At 51.2% G+C, this 13,795-nt stretch overlaps 1 protein-coding gene across 1 annotated transcript; it reads right to left on the reverse strand.

The window, feature by feature from the left end:
* Window positions 1–2,822: 2,822 nt before the first annotated feature.
* Window positions 2,823–13,395, reverse strand: LOC135879289 (chondroadherin-like). Its single transcript, XM_065405259.1, has 4 exons — window positions 13,304–13,395; window positions 6,584–7,029; window positions 5,648–6,246; window positions 2,823–3,813 (listed from the first exon to the last, which is right to left on the reverse strand). Exons 2-4 carry the CDS (start codon window positions 7,020–7,022, stop codon window positions 2,941–2,943), a joined length of 1,911 nt encoding a protein of 636 aa, XP_065261331.1. The 5' UTR covers window positions 7,023–7,029; window positions 13,304–13,395; the 3' UTR covers window positions 2,823–2,940.
* Between the last annotated feature and the right edge of the window lie 400 nt (window positions 13,396–13,795).

Consider the following 13,795-nt stretch of genomic DNA (forward strand, 5'->3'; position numbering starts at 1 on the left):
ACCATATTGCTGGCATGCAAAATTAACATCGGAGAGGAGTTTTTAAATTAAGGGCTGGGGGAAGCTGACAGGTGCGGCAGAGCTGATGGTTTGGACAGCCACATTCCTTGGGGGAGGAGTTGTTAAAGTGGATACTCTAGTATATCCTAGTAAAGAGCAGAGGCTAGTAGTTGATAATGTGCAGGCGGGAACTGAGAAACAAATGCAAAAGGCCCATTCAATTACAGCATATGAAGACAGACAACTGACTATTGAATGCAGTGTTGTAGCCAGTCCCAGGATCTTAGAAAGACAAGGTGCGTGAGGTCATAGCTTTTATTGGCCCAGCTTCGGTTAGTGAGAGAGGCAAGCTTTCAAGATGCTTAAAAGCCTCTCACCAACAGAGGCTGGTATGGAACAGCTTCCATAAGAGGAGAGATTAAAAAGACGGGGTCTTTTCAGCTTGGAAAAAAGACTGCGTGGGGATATGATAGAGGTCTATAAAATCATGGCTGGGGTGGAGAAAGTGTTATTTACCCCTTCACATAACACAAGAACCAGGGGTCACCCAATGACCTTAATAGGCAGCAGGTTTCAAACGAACAAAAAAGTACTTCTTCACACAACGCACAGTCAACCTGTGGCACTCATTAAGGGATGTTGTGAAAGGCAAAAGTATAACCAGGTTCAAAAAAACTAGATAGCCATTGACAGACCTAGCGTCTATGAGCCAAGATGGGCAGGGACTCGACTCCATGCTCACGGTGGCCCTAAACCTCTGCCTGCCAGATGCTGGGACTGGACAACAAGGGATGATAAATTGTCCTGGTCTGTTCACTCCTTCCGAAGCAACTGGCACCACCCACTGTCAGAAGACAGGATACTGGGCTCAACGGACCATTGATCTGACTCCCATGGTCCTTAGGGCCACCCACTCCCTGGAGGCTGCTGGCTGAGTCTCATCCAGTCGTGCCTTTTGGGCACTACCAATGCTGGGCTGGCCCCCAACTGGTGCCCTGGAGTGGAGAGTGTCTGTGTCCCCTCGCCAGTTCCAAACTCTGTCTAACCAGCTGTTCTTGCAACCAGCTCATCTAACAACAGAACAGCAACACAGCTGCATGAAACGGTTTTACCGTGTGCTTTATTAGTCCAGCAAACAGAGTGTGCCATGGAGGGAAGGCAGAGGTGTACCATTTAGGCCACAGTGCTCTCCAGGAGCCCAGGTGGGTGATACATCACTTCTTTCTAAAAGGAGGAGGAAGTGGCGAGTAGAAAAAGACCAGGACTTTGCACATAGACAAAGGGGAGATGAATGATGAGGGTTTTGTCCTGTTTGTTTCTAGATTAATAGAGAGTAAAGATGAAATAACCTGACATCTTGTCTGTCTGCCCCACACAGTTTCAGAGTGCTATGCTCAATTGCTTTGTGGCACTGAGCAAGCCACTCACCGTCCGCCTCATTTTCCCCATTTGTCAAATAGTTAGTGACGCAGAGCAGGTGGGTGGGAGGAAGGAAGAATGTTGCTTGGGTGCTTTGGAAATGGAATGTGCTATAAAGGCCTTCGCCACTTGGCTTGGGAGATTATTCCACACCCTCCTACACCTCATGGGTTGCGGCAAATCCAATGCAATCAGAAGTGGCATGGAGTCCGGAAGAGGCTCAAATGCCGTTCCACAGTGAGAATGAAATGTGTAGGCCAGGCCAATGCCCAGTGGTCGGGAAGAGGGGTGCAGACAGCCCTGGCAGAGAGGATAGCAGAGCAAGGTCAGTATTTTCCAGTGTTCTGCACGCCCCTCCAACAGTTTTAGGAAGATGCCTTGGTTGAAAGAAGGCATTCATGCTGAGGGAGAGAGAGGTCTTGGGGAACCTCGCCTTTGCCCCAGGTAATGGGCATCCTTCAAAGCACAGAATGGAAAATAAAGTGTTTTGTTTTAGCTTGGAAGCCTCCCCACCTTTATTTTGGATAAAACAGAACGTTCAAAAACCTGCACCAAGACAGCGGTGGGGGTAGGTGGGCGGGAAGGTTAAATGCTACCAGCAAAGGACAGTGACTGTTAGCTTTGAACGGCTTGTTGGGCTGGGAATTCACATCCTCCATGATGTCAGGGTTCTAGACGCACCGACTGACCTGAACCCTGTACTGCACCAGAAACACAATTCTTTCCTCGCTCCCCCCCATCGCGTAGCACCCAACTCCCCTCCCCAGCCTTTCACCTGGGCTAGGCAGGACTGGTGCAAATTCCTTCTCTGCTCCTGCAGCTCCCCCCTGGCCTTCACTGGGCCTCCGCTCTGGTCAAACTTGAGCTGCAAACATGGTTTCTGCCTTTCCCCTTCTCTGGGTCCTTCTTATGTCCACCCCACCCCCACTCCCATCCCCACAGATGCAAAACTACATGCCAAAACAGCGAGCGAGAGAGAGAGCTGCTATTTTTGGGGGGTGGAGGGTGGCAGAAGCTGTAAACAATCCCCCGGGGGGGGGGGGGGGAATTGACTCCAAAAGCGGGTTCTCCTGTGATTTCCAGTCCAGCTTTGCTATAAATAGCAACCCCTCAGCCATATAGAGGTTGCCTGTCATGGAAACCAGTCACCAACCCTGCCTTTTTACATCACCCCGGCTGTGAAAGGCTTTGTGACTCACATGGGTACCCCAATGGAGATCCAGCACTTCAAAACTATTCAGGAGGCTGTGCAAGACCCTCCCTGGGGATTCTCTGTAGGGAACAACCCTGCACTGGCTGGAGCGGGCATGGACTGGGCTGGACAAAAAGGGCCCTAAGCCACAGGCTTTTCCCATATCAACTTTCTAGGGCTCCGTTTTATTGTCCATGTCAGTCATAAGGGGCGGTTACAGAACTGTCTGGTTTACTCCTCGGGGCTCTATGGTGTCAGGTCCCTGGGTGAGTGGCAGACCCCATGAGGCAATTCCTGCTCAGCCGTAGGTTGCCGGGAAGCAGTTAGAATCACAGAGTCACATACGTGGGTGTGGATGTGAGTGTGAGCCTGGGTGGGGCAGACACAGTGCAGTCTACTTTCTCCTCTGGGCACCGGCCGGCAGCTGTCACATAACTGTGCCAGTCCTCGTCCTCCATGCTCTCGTCAACTGGGTCCGTGGTCATCTTGGCTTGGTTGCTGCTCCTGCGATGAAGGGGTGACCCATCTTCATCATAGTAGCGCTGGAATTGGATCGGCCGTGTCCGCAGTCTGTAGGTGACAGCCAGGGCCAGTGCTGCGAGTGCTAGGAGAGCGACAGCGACGCCGAAACCCACGGCCGAGTGGCTGTGGCCGAGCGGGGCGTGCACGGGCTGTGTGTCACTAGGAAGGCCGGCAGTGCGCTCTGCTTTGCACTGCCGGACGGCAGGGGCCTGGCACTCCAGCAGATTCTCATTCTGGGGGATGACGCAGACTCTGTACTCGGTCCCCCCGCGGAGATCGTGGAGCGTCACCTCGGCCAACCCTCCCACCACCCGCAGCACCTGCTCATCCCGGCCGGCCGTGTACCGCACCTCAAATTGGTCGTGGTCACCGGAGAAAGACCAGGAAACCACCAGGGAGGTGTCACCCTTTGTCCTGATGCTGATGCTGCTGATGTGGTCGGCCAAGCATGGGTCCCACCTCTCCGGCACACGGTGAAGGGAGGTAGCTGAGCGCGTGGTGGAGCTGGGGAGCCTCCTCGTGGTGATCAGGGCGGCAGAGGTCGTGGCAGTAGCTGTGGTAGCAGCCCCTGGGAGAGGTATGTCTCTGGGTGGAGCAATGGCCGTGGGTGTATTCGTGTTCTCAGAGGGGCTGAGGGTGGTGGAGTCCATCCCAAAAGGTGGGCAAGTCAGCTTCTGTAACTGGGCAAGGTGAAGAAAAAAAAAAAAAACCACATGAGAGAGAATCAGGTCTTCCATTTCTTTAGGGCCTGGATGACGCACCAGCAGGGTTAACTCCTCCCCACTGACAGGCAGAAGCTTCTGGGAGGGAACAGCCCAGCCATCCTGCACCCCAATCCCAGACAGGGGTGGGAGATTATTTTGAGGGGTTTAGGACAGGAAGTGGAGAATGCCTGATCCAGTAAAAACTGTAGTGGAGGGATAGGTTAGACTGGAAGGATATAAATTACCCAGGTTAGAACTGTCCCAGGATACCAAGCTAATACCTCAAAAACAACGAGAAGTCTGGTAGCACCTTAAAGATGAACAGATTTATTTGGGCATAAACTTTTGTGGATAAAAATCCACTTCTTCAGATGCATGGAGTGCCTAACAAATAAATCTGTTCGTCTTTAAGGTGCCACCAGACTCCTTGGTGTTTTTGTGGATACAGACTAACATGGCTGCCTCTCTGATATAAGCTAATACCTCTTACACAATCAGTCCGGGGGTCTTTTATGGGCAAGAATGTCAGAGTGGCTCTGTTTTCAGGTGACCATGTGTCTCGGAACCAGGACTGGCTCAGTTTCCAGTGGCATTTTGTCCTGTTTCTGTGAACTATTCTGGTCCCCCAAGGAGACCACCAGCCAACTGAGCTGGGAAAGCTGACAGCAGGTTGAACGGCTGTGGCCCAGCTTCGCCCAGGCAGAGGCAGATACCAGGAGAGGCAGATACCAGGAGAGGCATCTGTGTGCTGTGTTCACCTCCCCTGCACTGCAGGTGAACGGATTGCAGCAGGACACGGAAGGTGAGGGGAGGGACAGGCTGAGAGTGAATGTGACAGAGGATGAAGAAGGCTGTGGCAGAGAGAGGAAGGGAAGAGCTGTGCTGGTCTTTGCATTAAGCCAACATGAGCTTGTATTTGAACAATTTATTATTTTTTATTCACGCCTCACATAACGTGGGACCCAGAGCCTGCCATAAGCTGCGGCCTGCTCCGAGCGCTGACACCCAGCGCCTTCTGCACTGCAGGATGGCCTCTGCAGCCACACCCTAGCCCAGCAGCCCCGGCTGGTCCCCACAAGAGCTAGGGAGGGTGGGGGAAGCAGGAAAGAGAAAAGGAGGGGGAGAGAGAGGGACTGAGCAGAGGAGAAAGGAAAGAAATGAAAACAAAAAAACACAGAAAATAGAGTGCGCATCTGCTTCTTTCTTCCCTTCACCAGCTGCCGAACCCGCCCTGTGTGCACCTTCCCCCCCAACCACTGAAACACATTAATGCCATGCCAGGCCTACCTATTAACACCCCCCTCCCCAATTGCTTTCTGATTTCCTATGATCTCCCCAGCCCCTCCACCAAAAAGCACTACACCTCCCAGCTGGCAGCGCTGTGGGGGCCGTGCCTGAAAGTGGCTCTCTCACAGCACCGAGGGTCAGGGAGCTGCTATCAGCTCCAACCAGGAGAGATCTTCAACTCTGCGGAAGGGACCCGTGTTTTCAAGCTAAAGGACCGAGTTTCAGCTCCCCGGGAGAACGGGGCGCGTGGGAGTTATTTAAGTAACTGTCTGTTGTCTGCAGCGCATGGAACTGTCCGGGTCCCATCCACATACTGGCCAGGCCTCACCCTGCCGTGAGATCGGCAAGGGCATTGGTTACACTTTTCTGTGTCCCTTTTAAAGTACTGGTGCCATGAACAATGGCTCCCTTCACAGCACTCCCAGCCCTTGGGGCGGAAGCGGAGAGAGACTTGGACTGGAAATCCTGTGCACCCTGGCCCCAGCCCACCACTTTCATGTACACTGGAACCACAGGCCGTTACCTCTATGTCCACCAGGAGCTGTCCCTGTAGCGCCCCCGGGGAGCTGCACTCCACGGGGCTGCGTTCTTTCCGGAGCACCTTCTTCTGCCAGGTGCGGAGCCAGATCAGTTTGCAGTCACAGCGCCACTTGTTCCCAGTCAGATACAGAGTGGAGAGCGACTTCAGGGAGGACAGAGGCGGAAGCGACTCCAGGCTGTTGTTCCTCAGGCTCAGCAGCTCCAGCCAGCGGAGCCTGGTGAAAGCCAAGTTGGTGATCTGCTCCAGGGCCAGGCTGTCCAGGAACAGCTGCCTTAGGGACCGAAGCCTCCTCCCAAAGGCGAGAGACGTCAGCTTCCGGATGGGGTTACCACTCAGCTGTAGAGTGGAGAGCATGGGAGAGGTGCGGATGGCCGCGGGCACGCTCACTAGCTGGTTCCCGTCTAGGCTGAGGGCCCGCAGGGTGCCTGGGAGGGCTTTGCTGGACACATTGGTAATACGGTTCGCACTCAGGTAGAGCTGACGCAGCCGCGGGAGGCCGTGAAGGGCTTGGTCGGAGAGCTCCAGCAGCAGGTTGTTACTCAGGTCCAGGACACTGAGCTGCTTCAGAGAAGAGAACCCACCTGAGAGAGAGAGACACACACACCCCCCCAACCAGGTCAAGCCAATATCAAATGTTCTGTGCTTCAATAATCTCTGATCATGAGGCACCTCCTCTCCCCCAGCCCTGAGTTACCCCCTCCCATTTTCCCCTGGGTAGAAGGAGGTGCTGACTTTGTATCATGGACATGCAGGACCCGTTGGTGGCAGTTCTGGCCCCCATCCTCTCAGCAGCGTGGGGTCTTCAGGAGACCTACGGCTTGGGCAGGGATTAGTAGAGAAGAGGCATGGGGCTGGTAATGCTGGTTGCTCAGTTAGCTGGCTCATAGTGGTGCTGGGGGCCTATCCATCCAGAAATACCTGGCAGGAGGTGAGCAATCTGGTTGTGCTCCAGGTGCAGGAAGATCAGATTTGTCAGATTCTCAAAGACACCCTCTGGGACCTGCTCCAGGAGGTTGTTGTCCAGGTGGAGATGGTACAGATTCTTGACCCCCTGAAAAGCCCCCGGCTCAACCTGGTGGATGCCACTGCTGCCAAGGTAAATGATGCTGATCTCAGCCAGTTCTGGGAAGAAGCCTGCTGAGAGGGTGCTGAACTGGTTGTGCTGCAGGTCGAGCTCCACGGTGGCATTGGGGATGCCAGGGGGAAGAGAGGATAAGCTGGCATTGGAGCACCGGACAAACCACTGGGAGAAGAAGCAGGAGCAGTTCACAGGGCACTGGGCATTGCCTGGGAGCTGTGCGATGGCCATGACTGGAATCCACAGCAGAACAAGGACCATAATCCAGAGCCTCGACATAGCGTCTCTGTTTGCAAGACAAGCCAGGCAGCGAGTGAAACAGATTCATACATACTGTAAAAGGGCTGGGAACAGGATAGATCACATCGTGTCCACACCTCCCTGAGACTGTCCTTCCCTATGCTATATTCTCCAGGGAATTTGTCCAGACGACTCTTAAATTACCCACTGTCCACAGAGGACTGTTCCACAGCCCAGCAGATCTCACTGTTAGGAGATGTAATATAATGCAGCCAACATGCTCCTATCACTCCAAGTTTAATAAACCTTTGAATCAATCTGAACAGTTCTTCTTAGCCCCTTTGTTTTTACCCCACTAACGGTGTACGTGCTTGTCACCTCACTCGGCTTGGGCTGAGCTACGGGAATATTGTTATTTTAAAGCTTTCCGTAGTCTCATTTCCTGTAGCCCCTTCATTGATTTTAGATCCTCATTTCTGGATTCCCATCACTTTATCAATAAGTTTCTGTTATCAAAAGCTAGCAGAGAATGAAGTTCTCAGAACCAGTGACATGGCTCATCTGCTGCCAGCTGCATGTGACGATGTACTGTGTGGGTCCTGCCTCAGCGCAGGGGGCTGCACTAGATGACCTCTCAAGCTCCCTTCTGGCCTTACATTTCTATGTGGCAGACCCATAGGAACAAAGGAACTGCTGAAACCAGATCAGACCATTGCTCCATCCTGTCTGGTATCCTGCCTCCAACCGTGGCCAGGACCAGATGTTTCCAGTGCCACAGTCTAAAGACTCACTGTGCTGTGTCAGCAGCTGCTATAGTGTCATAGACTCATAGACTTTAAGACCAGAAGGGACCATCATGATCATCTAGTCTGACCTCCTGCACATTGCAGGCCACAAAACCTCACCCCACCCACTCCTGTAATAGACTGACCCTTAACCTCTGGCTGAGTTACTGAAGTCCTCAAATCATGATTTAAAGACTTCACGTTACAGAGAATCCATCATTACTCTAGTTTAAACCTGCAAGTGACCCGTGCCCCATGCTGCAGAGGAAGGTGAAAAACCCCATAGGATCTCTGCCAATCTGACCTGGGGGGGAATTCTTTCCTGACCCCAAATATGGTGATTAGTTAGACCCTGAGCACGTGGGCAAGACCCACCAGCCAGACACCTGGGAGAGAATTCTCTGTAGTAACTCAGAGCCTCCCTCCCCCATCTAGTGTCCCATCACCAGTTGTTGGGAATATTTACAATGGCAGATGCAGCTGGGCCATATGCCATTGTAGGCAGTCTCATCATACCATTCCTCCACACACTTATCAAGCTCAGTGTTGAAGCTAGTTAGGATTTTTGCCCCCACTGTTCCCCTCAGAAGGCTGTTCCAGAACGTCACTGCTCTGATGGTTAGAAACTTCCATCTAATTTCAAGCCTAAACTTATTGATGGCCAGTTTATATCCATTTGTGCTTATGCCAGCATTGGCCCTTAACTTAAATAACTCCTCTCCCTCCCTGGTGTGTATCCCTCTGATGTATTTATAGAGAGCAGTCATATCTCCCCTCAGCCTTCTTTTGGTTAGGCTAGACAAGACAAGCTCTGAGTCTCCTCTCATAAGGTAGCTTTTCTGTTCCTCGGATCATCCTAGTAGCCCTTCTCTGCACCTGTTCCAGTTTGAATTCATCTTTCTTAAACATGGGAAACCAGAACTGCACACACTATTCCAGATGAGGTCTCACCAATACCTTGTATAATGGCAGTAACACTTCCCTGTCTCTACTAGAAATACCTTGTCTGATGCATTCTAGGACTGCATTAGCCTTTTTCTCAGCCACATCACATTGGTGGCTCATAGTCACCCTGTGATCAATCAATACACCCAGGTCGTTCTCCTCCTCTGTCATTTTCTCTTGAAATGTTCTGAACAGAAGCTGCTCACCTCACTGCCCCTAGGGATCAATGCTGTGCCACGCAGCAGACCTGGCTTTGATTCCTACTCTCCTGTCCCAGAGCAGGCCCGATGCCCGAACTGGTTTCTACCCTGCCATGAGGAAGATCCAGGGTTGACTCCCAGTTGCCCTGAGCCCTCCCAGGGAACACTGTTGTGCCAGAGAGGAGACTCAAATTTCATTCCTGCTGCCCAGAGTTGGGCAGACCAGGGGCATTCCAGAAATCAGCACGGTGGCCAACACTTACTGCTCTGGGCTCCCACTTTGGGAGAGCGGGGAATTAGGCTTCTCACCTCTGATGCTATTTTGTTCCAAAAGTTTGGAGGGTTTCTAGGGCTTCAAGTGGTCTGGAATAATCACCAGGTCTGGCTTTGGCTGGCAACGGATTTTCACCAGTTCATACCAACGTTCTCCTTCCTGCCAGGGCAACAGGACAACATGGTGAAAGAGGAGTACTATCAGTCAGATTGGCTCTACGGTTGGGAGCTTTATCTTTCGCTGTTCTGCCTTCTTTTATTCTCTTCTCCTCACCCGTTCTGCTTCCACGTGCCTCTACTTCCTCCTCTCCCTCTCCCTCTGGATTCCCTCCCGCTCCCAGGGCTGGAGACCCAGGCGGTGTCAATCAGCCTTCCTGCACTGAAGGCAATGGCTTTACACCACCAAAGGATCTGACCCCCACTGTCTCTCTGACTGCTCCTGTTGCTTTCCTCTACGTTCTATCTGCCCTGGTCTTGCTCCCTTTCTTTCTCTTCCATGGCAGGGGGACACACTCTCTCCCGTCTCCTCCTGAATCAAGTTTGTGTAGCCCAAAGCCGAGGGAGCGAACAGGAATGGCCGAGAGCCTGGGCTTCCTCCTTTTGTTCACTCACGACAAAACAGACTTCTAGAGAAACGCTGACTCGGCAATCTGACCGGCAGGAAATGCAGCCCTGCGGTCTCCCCCGGCCCCGGTTTCCTTGGTTAAGGTGTGGCTACAGTCAGGGGAGTCTCTGCTGGAACATGGCCCCTTCTAGCTGGATAGCTCCATGTCCCAGCTGCCGCCAGGCTCTGCCCTGCTGGGCCCTGCAGAGTCGGTGCCACTAGAGCAGAGCAGTCCTGACTGGCAGAATCCCTCGCCCTGGTGGGCATGTCAGGGAGAGCAGAGCAACGCCCAGAGCCCAGGGTGCTGAGGGAGGAGCTAGTAGAACCATTATCATGGTCGGAGCTGTAAACTGAACTGGACCCACTGGAGCTAGAGGGGACTACAGGATGATGTTCCTGATCAAATCACTTCTCTCCCTGCACCACTAAACACTCTCTGATATCAGCAATATAATCCTCCAAGAACGGGGTGTCTGAGATCATCTCTCCTCCCCTCCCCGGCAGCCTTTTACTCATCACTGGACTTAGCTGCTTGAACCGATGGGAAACCAATGTCCTAGGATGCTCATCTCACACCCTCCGATGGGTCTCTATATGCACAGCAAGGACATCGAGATTCCTAAACACGGCGGCGGTGCCCCATGTGCCAGATTCTGGTGTTCGTTACACCAGGGTAAGTTTGCAGTTATGCCACCGACATCTGTGGAGTTACTCTGGACTCACACCAGCATCACTGAGACCCGGGCCCCGTTGGATACATGCCCTGTGCTTTGCAGTAAGGCCCTCAACCCATAAGACTTTATGATGGTGCAAACCACCATCACAGCTTGTTCTTTTCCTGTTCTGTTCTGTTCTATTTAGTGTAGAATAAAAAGATCATACCTAAAAAAAGCCACCGTTCTTGACTGCAGACACTCCTTCGCCAGAGCGATGATTGTGCCACTTGGGTGCTGGGGTTAAAGTACAGGGGGAAGCAGAGCTACCCCACTCTGCTATATCAGCGGGAGAACTCCCCCCTCCGCCTTAGCTGGTGCAGGGACAACAACCCCCCTCTTTCCATTTCAATATACTGTAACTGCTGCTTGGGCACCTGTAGAGTTCTGCCCTGTCCCATGGAATCTCGCTGCTGTCTCTTTCTGTCTTGGTAACAGAAGTGGGGTGGTGGAGTTAATGTGTAGTGGAGGCTGTGTTTGCTCACTCCTAGGGGCTAGGCTGCGGACACGATGAAAAAGAAAAAACAATATCCACTTTCTATTTCGCGCTGGTGACCCTGCTGCAGCTCTCCGGGAAGAGGAGACCAGCATGTCCGTCTGAGAAACACAGGCCAGGGAAGCACGGAGACCACGGCCAACCGGAGTGTGGCCCCACCCTGCACTACAGCCACGTGCAAAGAGGCGCTCAGCGTTTCATGGCCCCTAAGATGTCACTGTTCTCCCCATAGGGCACAGCCAGCTCTAAACCAGCTAATCTTCTGGCTCTCATCGCTCTGTACCTTACCCCTCGGCGGGAATCTCTGCACTTTCTTCCTCTCCACACTGCATGTCTCTCTTCCCCCCCACCCCCAGCACTTCTCCCCATCTACCTCTGCTGAGCATGACTCCCGCCTACCAATCCCCTCTTCCTCCTCTCCATGTTGTCTCTTTCACTCTTCCCCAGGATGCAGCTCTCTCCCCATCTGCTTTCTCTCTTTAACCTGGGAGCCTGATCCTGTAGCCCTCTACCCGGGAAACTCCCATTGGGCCACCGGATCGGACCCAGGATGTGTCTCTCCGCCACCCTTTGGGTGTGAGTCTGTGTTTGTTCTGAGTTTATTGTCTCCTGTGTTACTGCTGTAGCCCATAGGATTACATTTGCTAACTATTATATCCTACTAATCCAGCCAGCTGTATCAAATATGTTTCTTTCTGAATTAATCCATTTCATACGATTCTTATATTTTATCAGTATTAATTCCTATGAAATTAGGATGTGTTGAAGCATATGATATGTGTTTCCTAATAATTATACATAGAATAAGTTTTGCTGAAATGCAAGAAGCCTACCGGCCTGTATCCAGTAAAATCACCTAAACAGCTAAAAGTATGATCAGTTAAGTGTAAGTCAGCATAAAGGCTGGCAACCTTTGGCACAGATAAAAATGGTCCCTGAACTTTGGGGAACCAAAGGGAGGAAATACACCCAACACTGAACAGGTTTATCTGGCGTTTGCAACCTGTTGGTAACCGCAGGGTACACCACAAACCTGGAAGTCGCCAAGATTGCCTAGCTTGGCAGTTTTTGGAGTGAGACAATCCTTATTAATATGTGGAGAGTACGTGTCATAATCCACTAACCTATAGGAGAAGGGTACCCATAAATTTCTTAGGGTACAGAAGTAAGATTTGGGTATAGTAGGTTGGGCCTGAATTACATAGTGTCAGGATCCTATAAAATATCATGTAAGAATATCTTAGGGAGCTTTTTTCTTTTCTTTGTTCTCCTATGTTCTATAGACTATCTTTTTATCTACCTATCATTCTATCTTCCATCATGCTATCAGCTCAGCATGTGTGGTATAGTATAACTACTCAGCATTCCTAACTATTGGGGAAGCTAGAACCATTGTGTTATCGGGTATGTCAGGAGTAAGGCTGGTCCTTCAACTCCTATTACCTGTTCCTCAAGGAAGGGAGTGGTATGTTAAGGTAAGGTATTTATAATAGGAATGTTACCACCAGGAGTTGTGGAATTCTTTTACTGTTTTGCAGTCATAAGTTTCATAGCATTTATTATTCTTTTGTTAATCTCAATAAAGCTTTTATCAATTTGGTATTGTCCACAGTGTAAGTGTTTTTGCCAAGCACCCCGACAGTCCTCTCCCGATATAGAACTCTCTGAGTTCTCGGATCCTGTAGTCTGAATTGGACAAGAACCTATAAATCTTCTGGTCGGATGCGATCAGTGGCGAGCCATAACAGGTAACCCATAAAATTCAGGTCAACACTGCAAGCTCTGTGGGGCAGTTCTGTGAAGCTCTAGGCTTATCTATAAGTGACTAATAATAGTGTAGGAATGGTTTCCTTTGGGGCTGCATATTCGTGCTCCCATCTAGCCTCCACTGAGCAGCACTTTCGCTTGCTTTCAGCTAGAAGTACTTGCTCTATGTTTTCACCAAAAGAACAGGAGTACTTGTGGCACCTTAGAGACTAACAAATTTATTTGAGCATAAGCTTTCGTGGGCTACAGCCCACTTCTAGCCCACGAAAGCTTATGCTCAAATAAATTTGTTAGTCTCTAAGGTGCCACAAGTACTCCTGTTCTTTTTGCGGATACAGACTAACACAGCTGCTACTCTGAAACCTATGTTTTCACTGTTTTTTCCAAACCAGTGAATGTAGCAAAATAACCCATTTGCAGCAGCTATTTCCAAATGCACAGCATTTCTCATCTGCTCTGCCCTGCCTCCACAGGGCTCCCCCTACCCCTTCACTGACAAAGACACTCAATGTCGCTGGCGCTTTCCATCTCCCTTACCTGTCCTGAGAGACGGCTCTGCTGGGGGGTATTTGCTGCGCAGCTCCAGTGCTTTAGCCCCTCTCCAAACACCCCATGTGCTGTGGAGCGATTGTCCTGGTGACTCTTCCCCCTTTCAGCTCATATGCATCCAACAAGTCACATAATCTGATGGAGGAAGCGGTGCTAGGACATGAGTTGTTTCCTCCTATTGTCTGCAGGGAGAAAGGATACAGATGAGCTGGAGAAAGTAAAGGCAGCAAAAAAATAAAAAACAAATAAAAAAAATACAGCCACGAAGTCTGGAACCCAGCATGCATCAGTGTTTGAAACACCTGAGCCTGTCCAGCCCTCCTTCAGGCCCTTTGTCCCTCTCCGCATTAGGAAATGAGCCAGGTTTGAAAACTATTTTCAAGTGAAAACCAAGGTGCTGGTCCCTGTCTATAAAGCCTGAAATGGCCACACCCCAGTACGCACAGAGCTCCTGTGATGTCCCACCAAGTCCAGAAGTTT

Source organism: Emys orbicularis, chromosome 1, assembly GCF_028017835.1.
Source record: "Emys orbicularis isolate rEmyOrb1 chromosome 1, rEmyOrb1.hap1, whole genome shotgun sequence".
In the NCBI taxonomy this organism is placed as follows: Eukaryota; Metazoa; Chordata; order Testudines; family Emydidae; genus Emys; species Emys orbicularis.

Bases quoted from the DNA above. Each gene is read 5' to 3' on its own strand.
- LOC135879289 (XM_065405259.1), bottom strand. From the start codon at position 7,022: ATGTCGAGGCTCTGGATTATGGTCCTTGTTCTGCTGTGGATTCCAGTC. The intron at 6,247-6,583 runs GTATTTCTGGAT...TCTCTCTCTCAG, and splicing joins GATTGCTCACCTCCTGCCAG to GTGGGTTCTCTTCTCTGAAG. The intron at 3,814-5,647 runs GTAACGGCCTGT...CACCTTGCCCAG, and splicing joins AGCTCCTGGTGGACATAGAG to TTACAGAAGCTGACTTGCCC.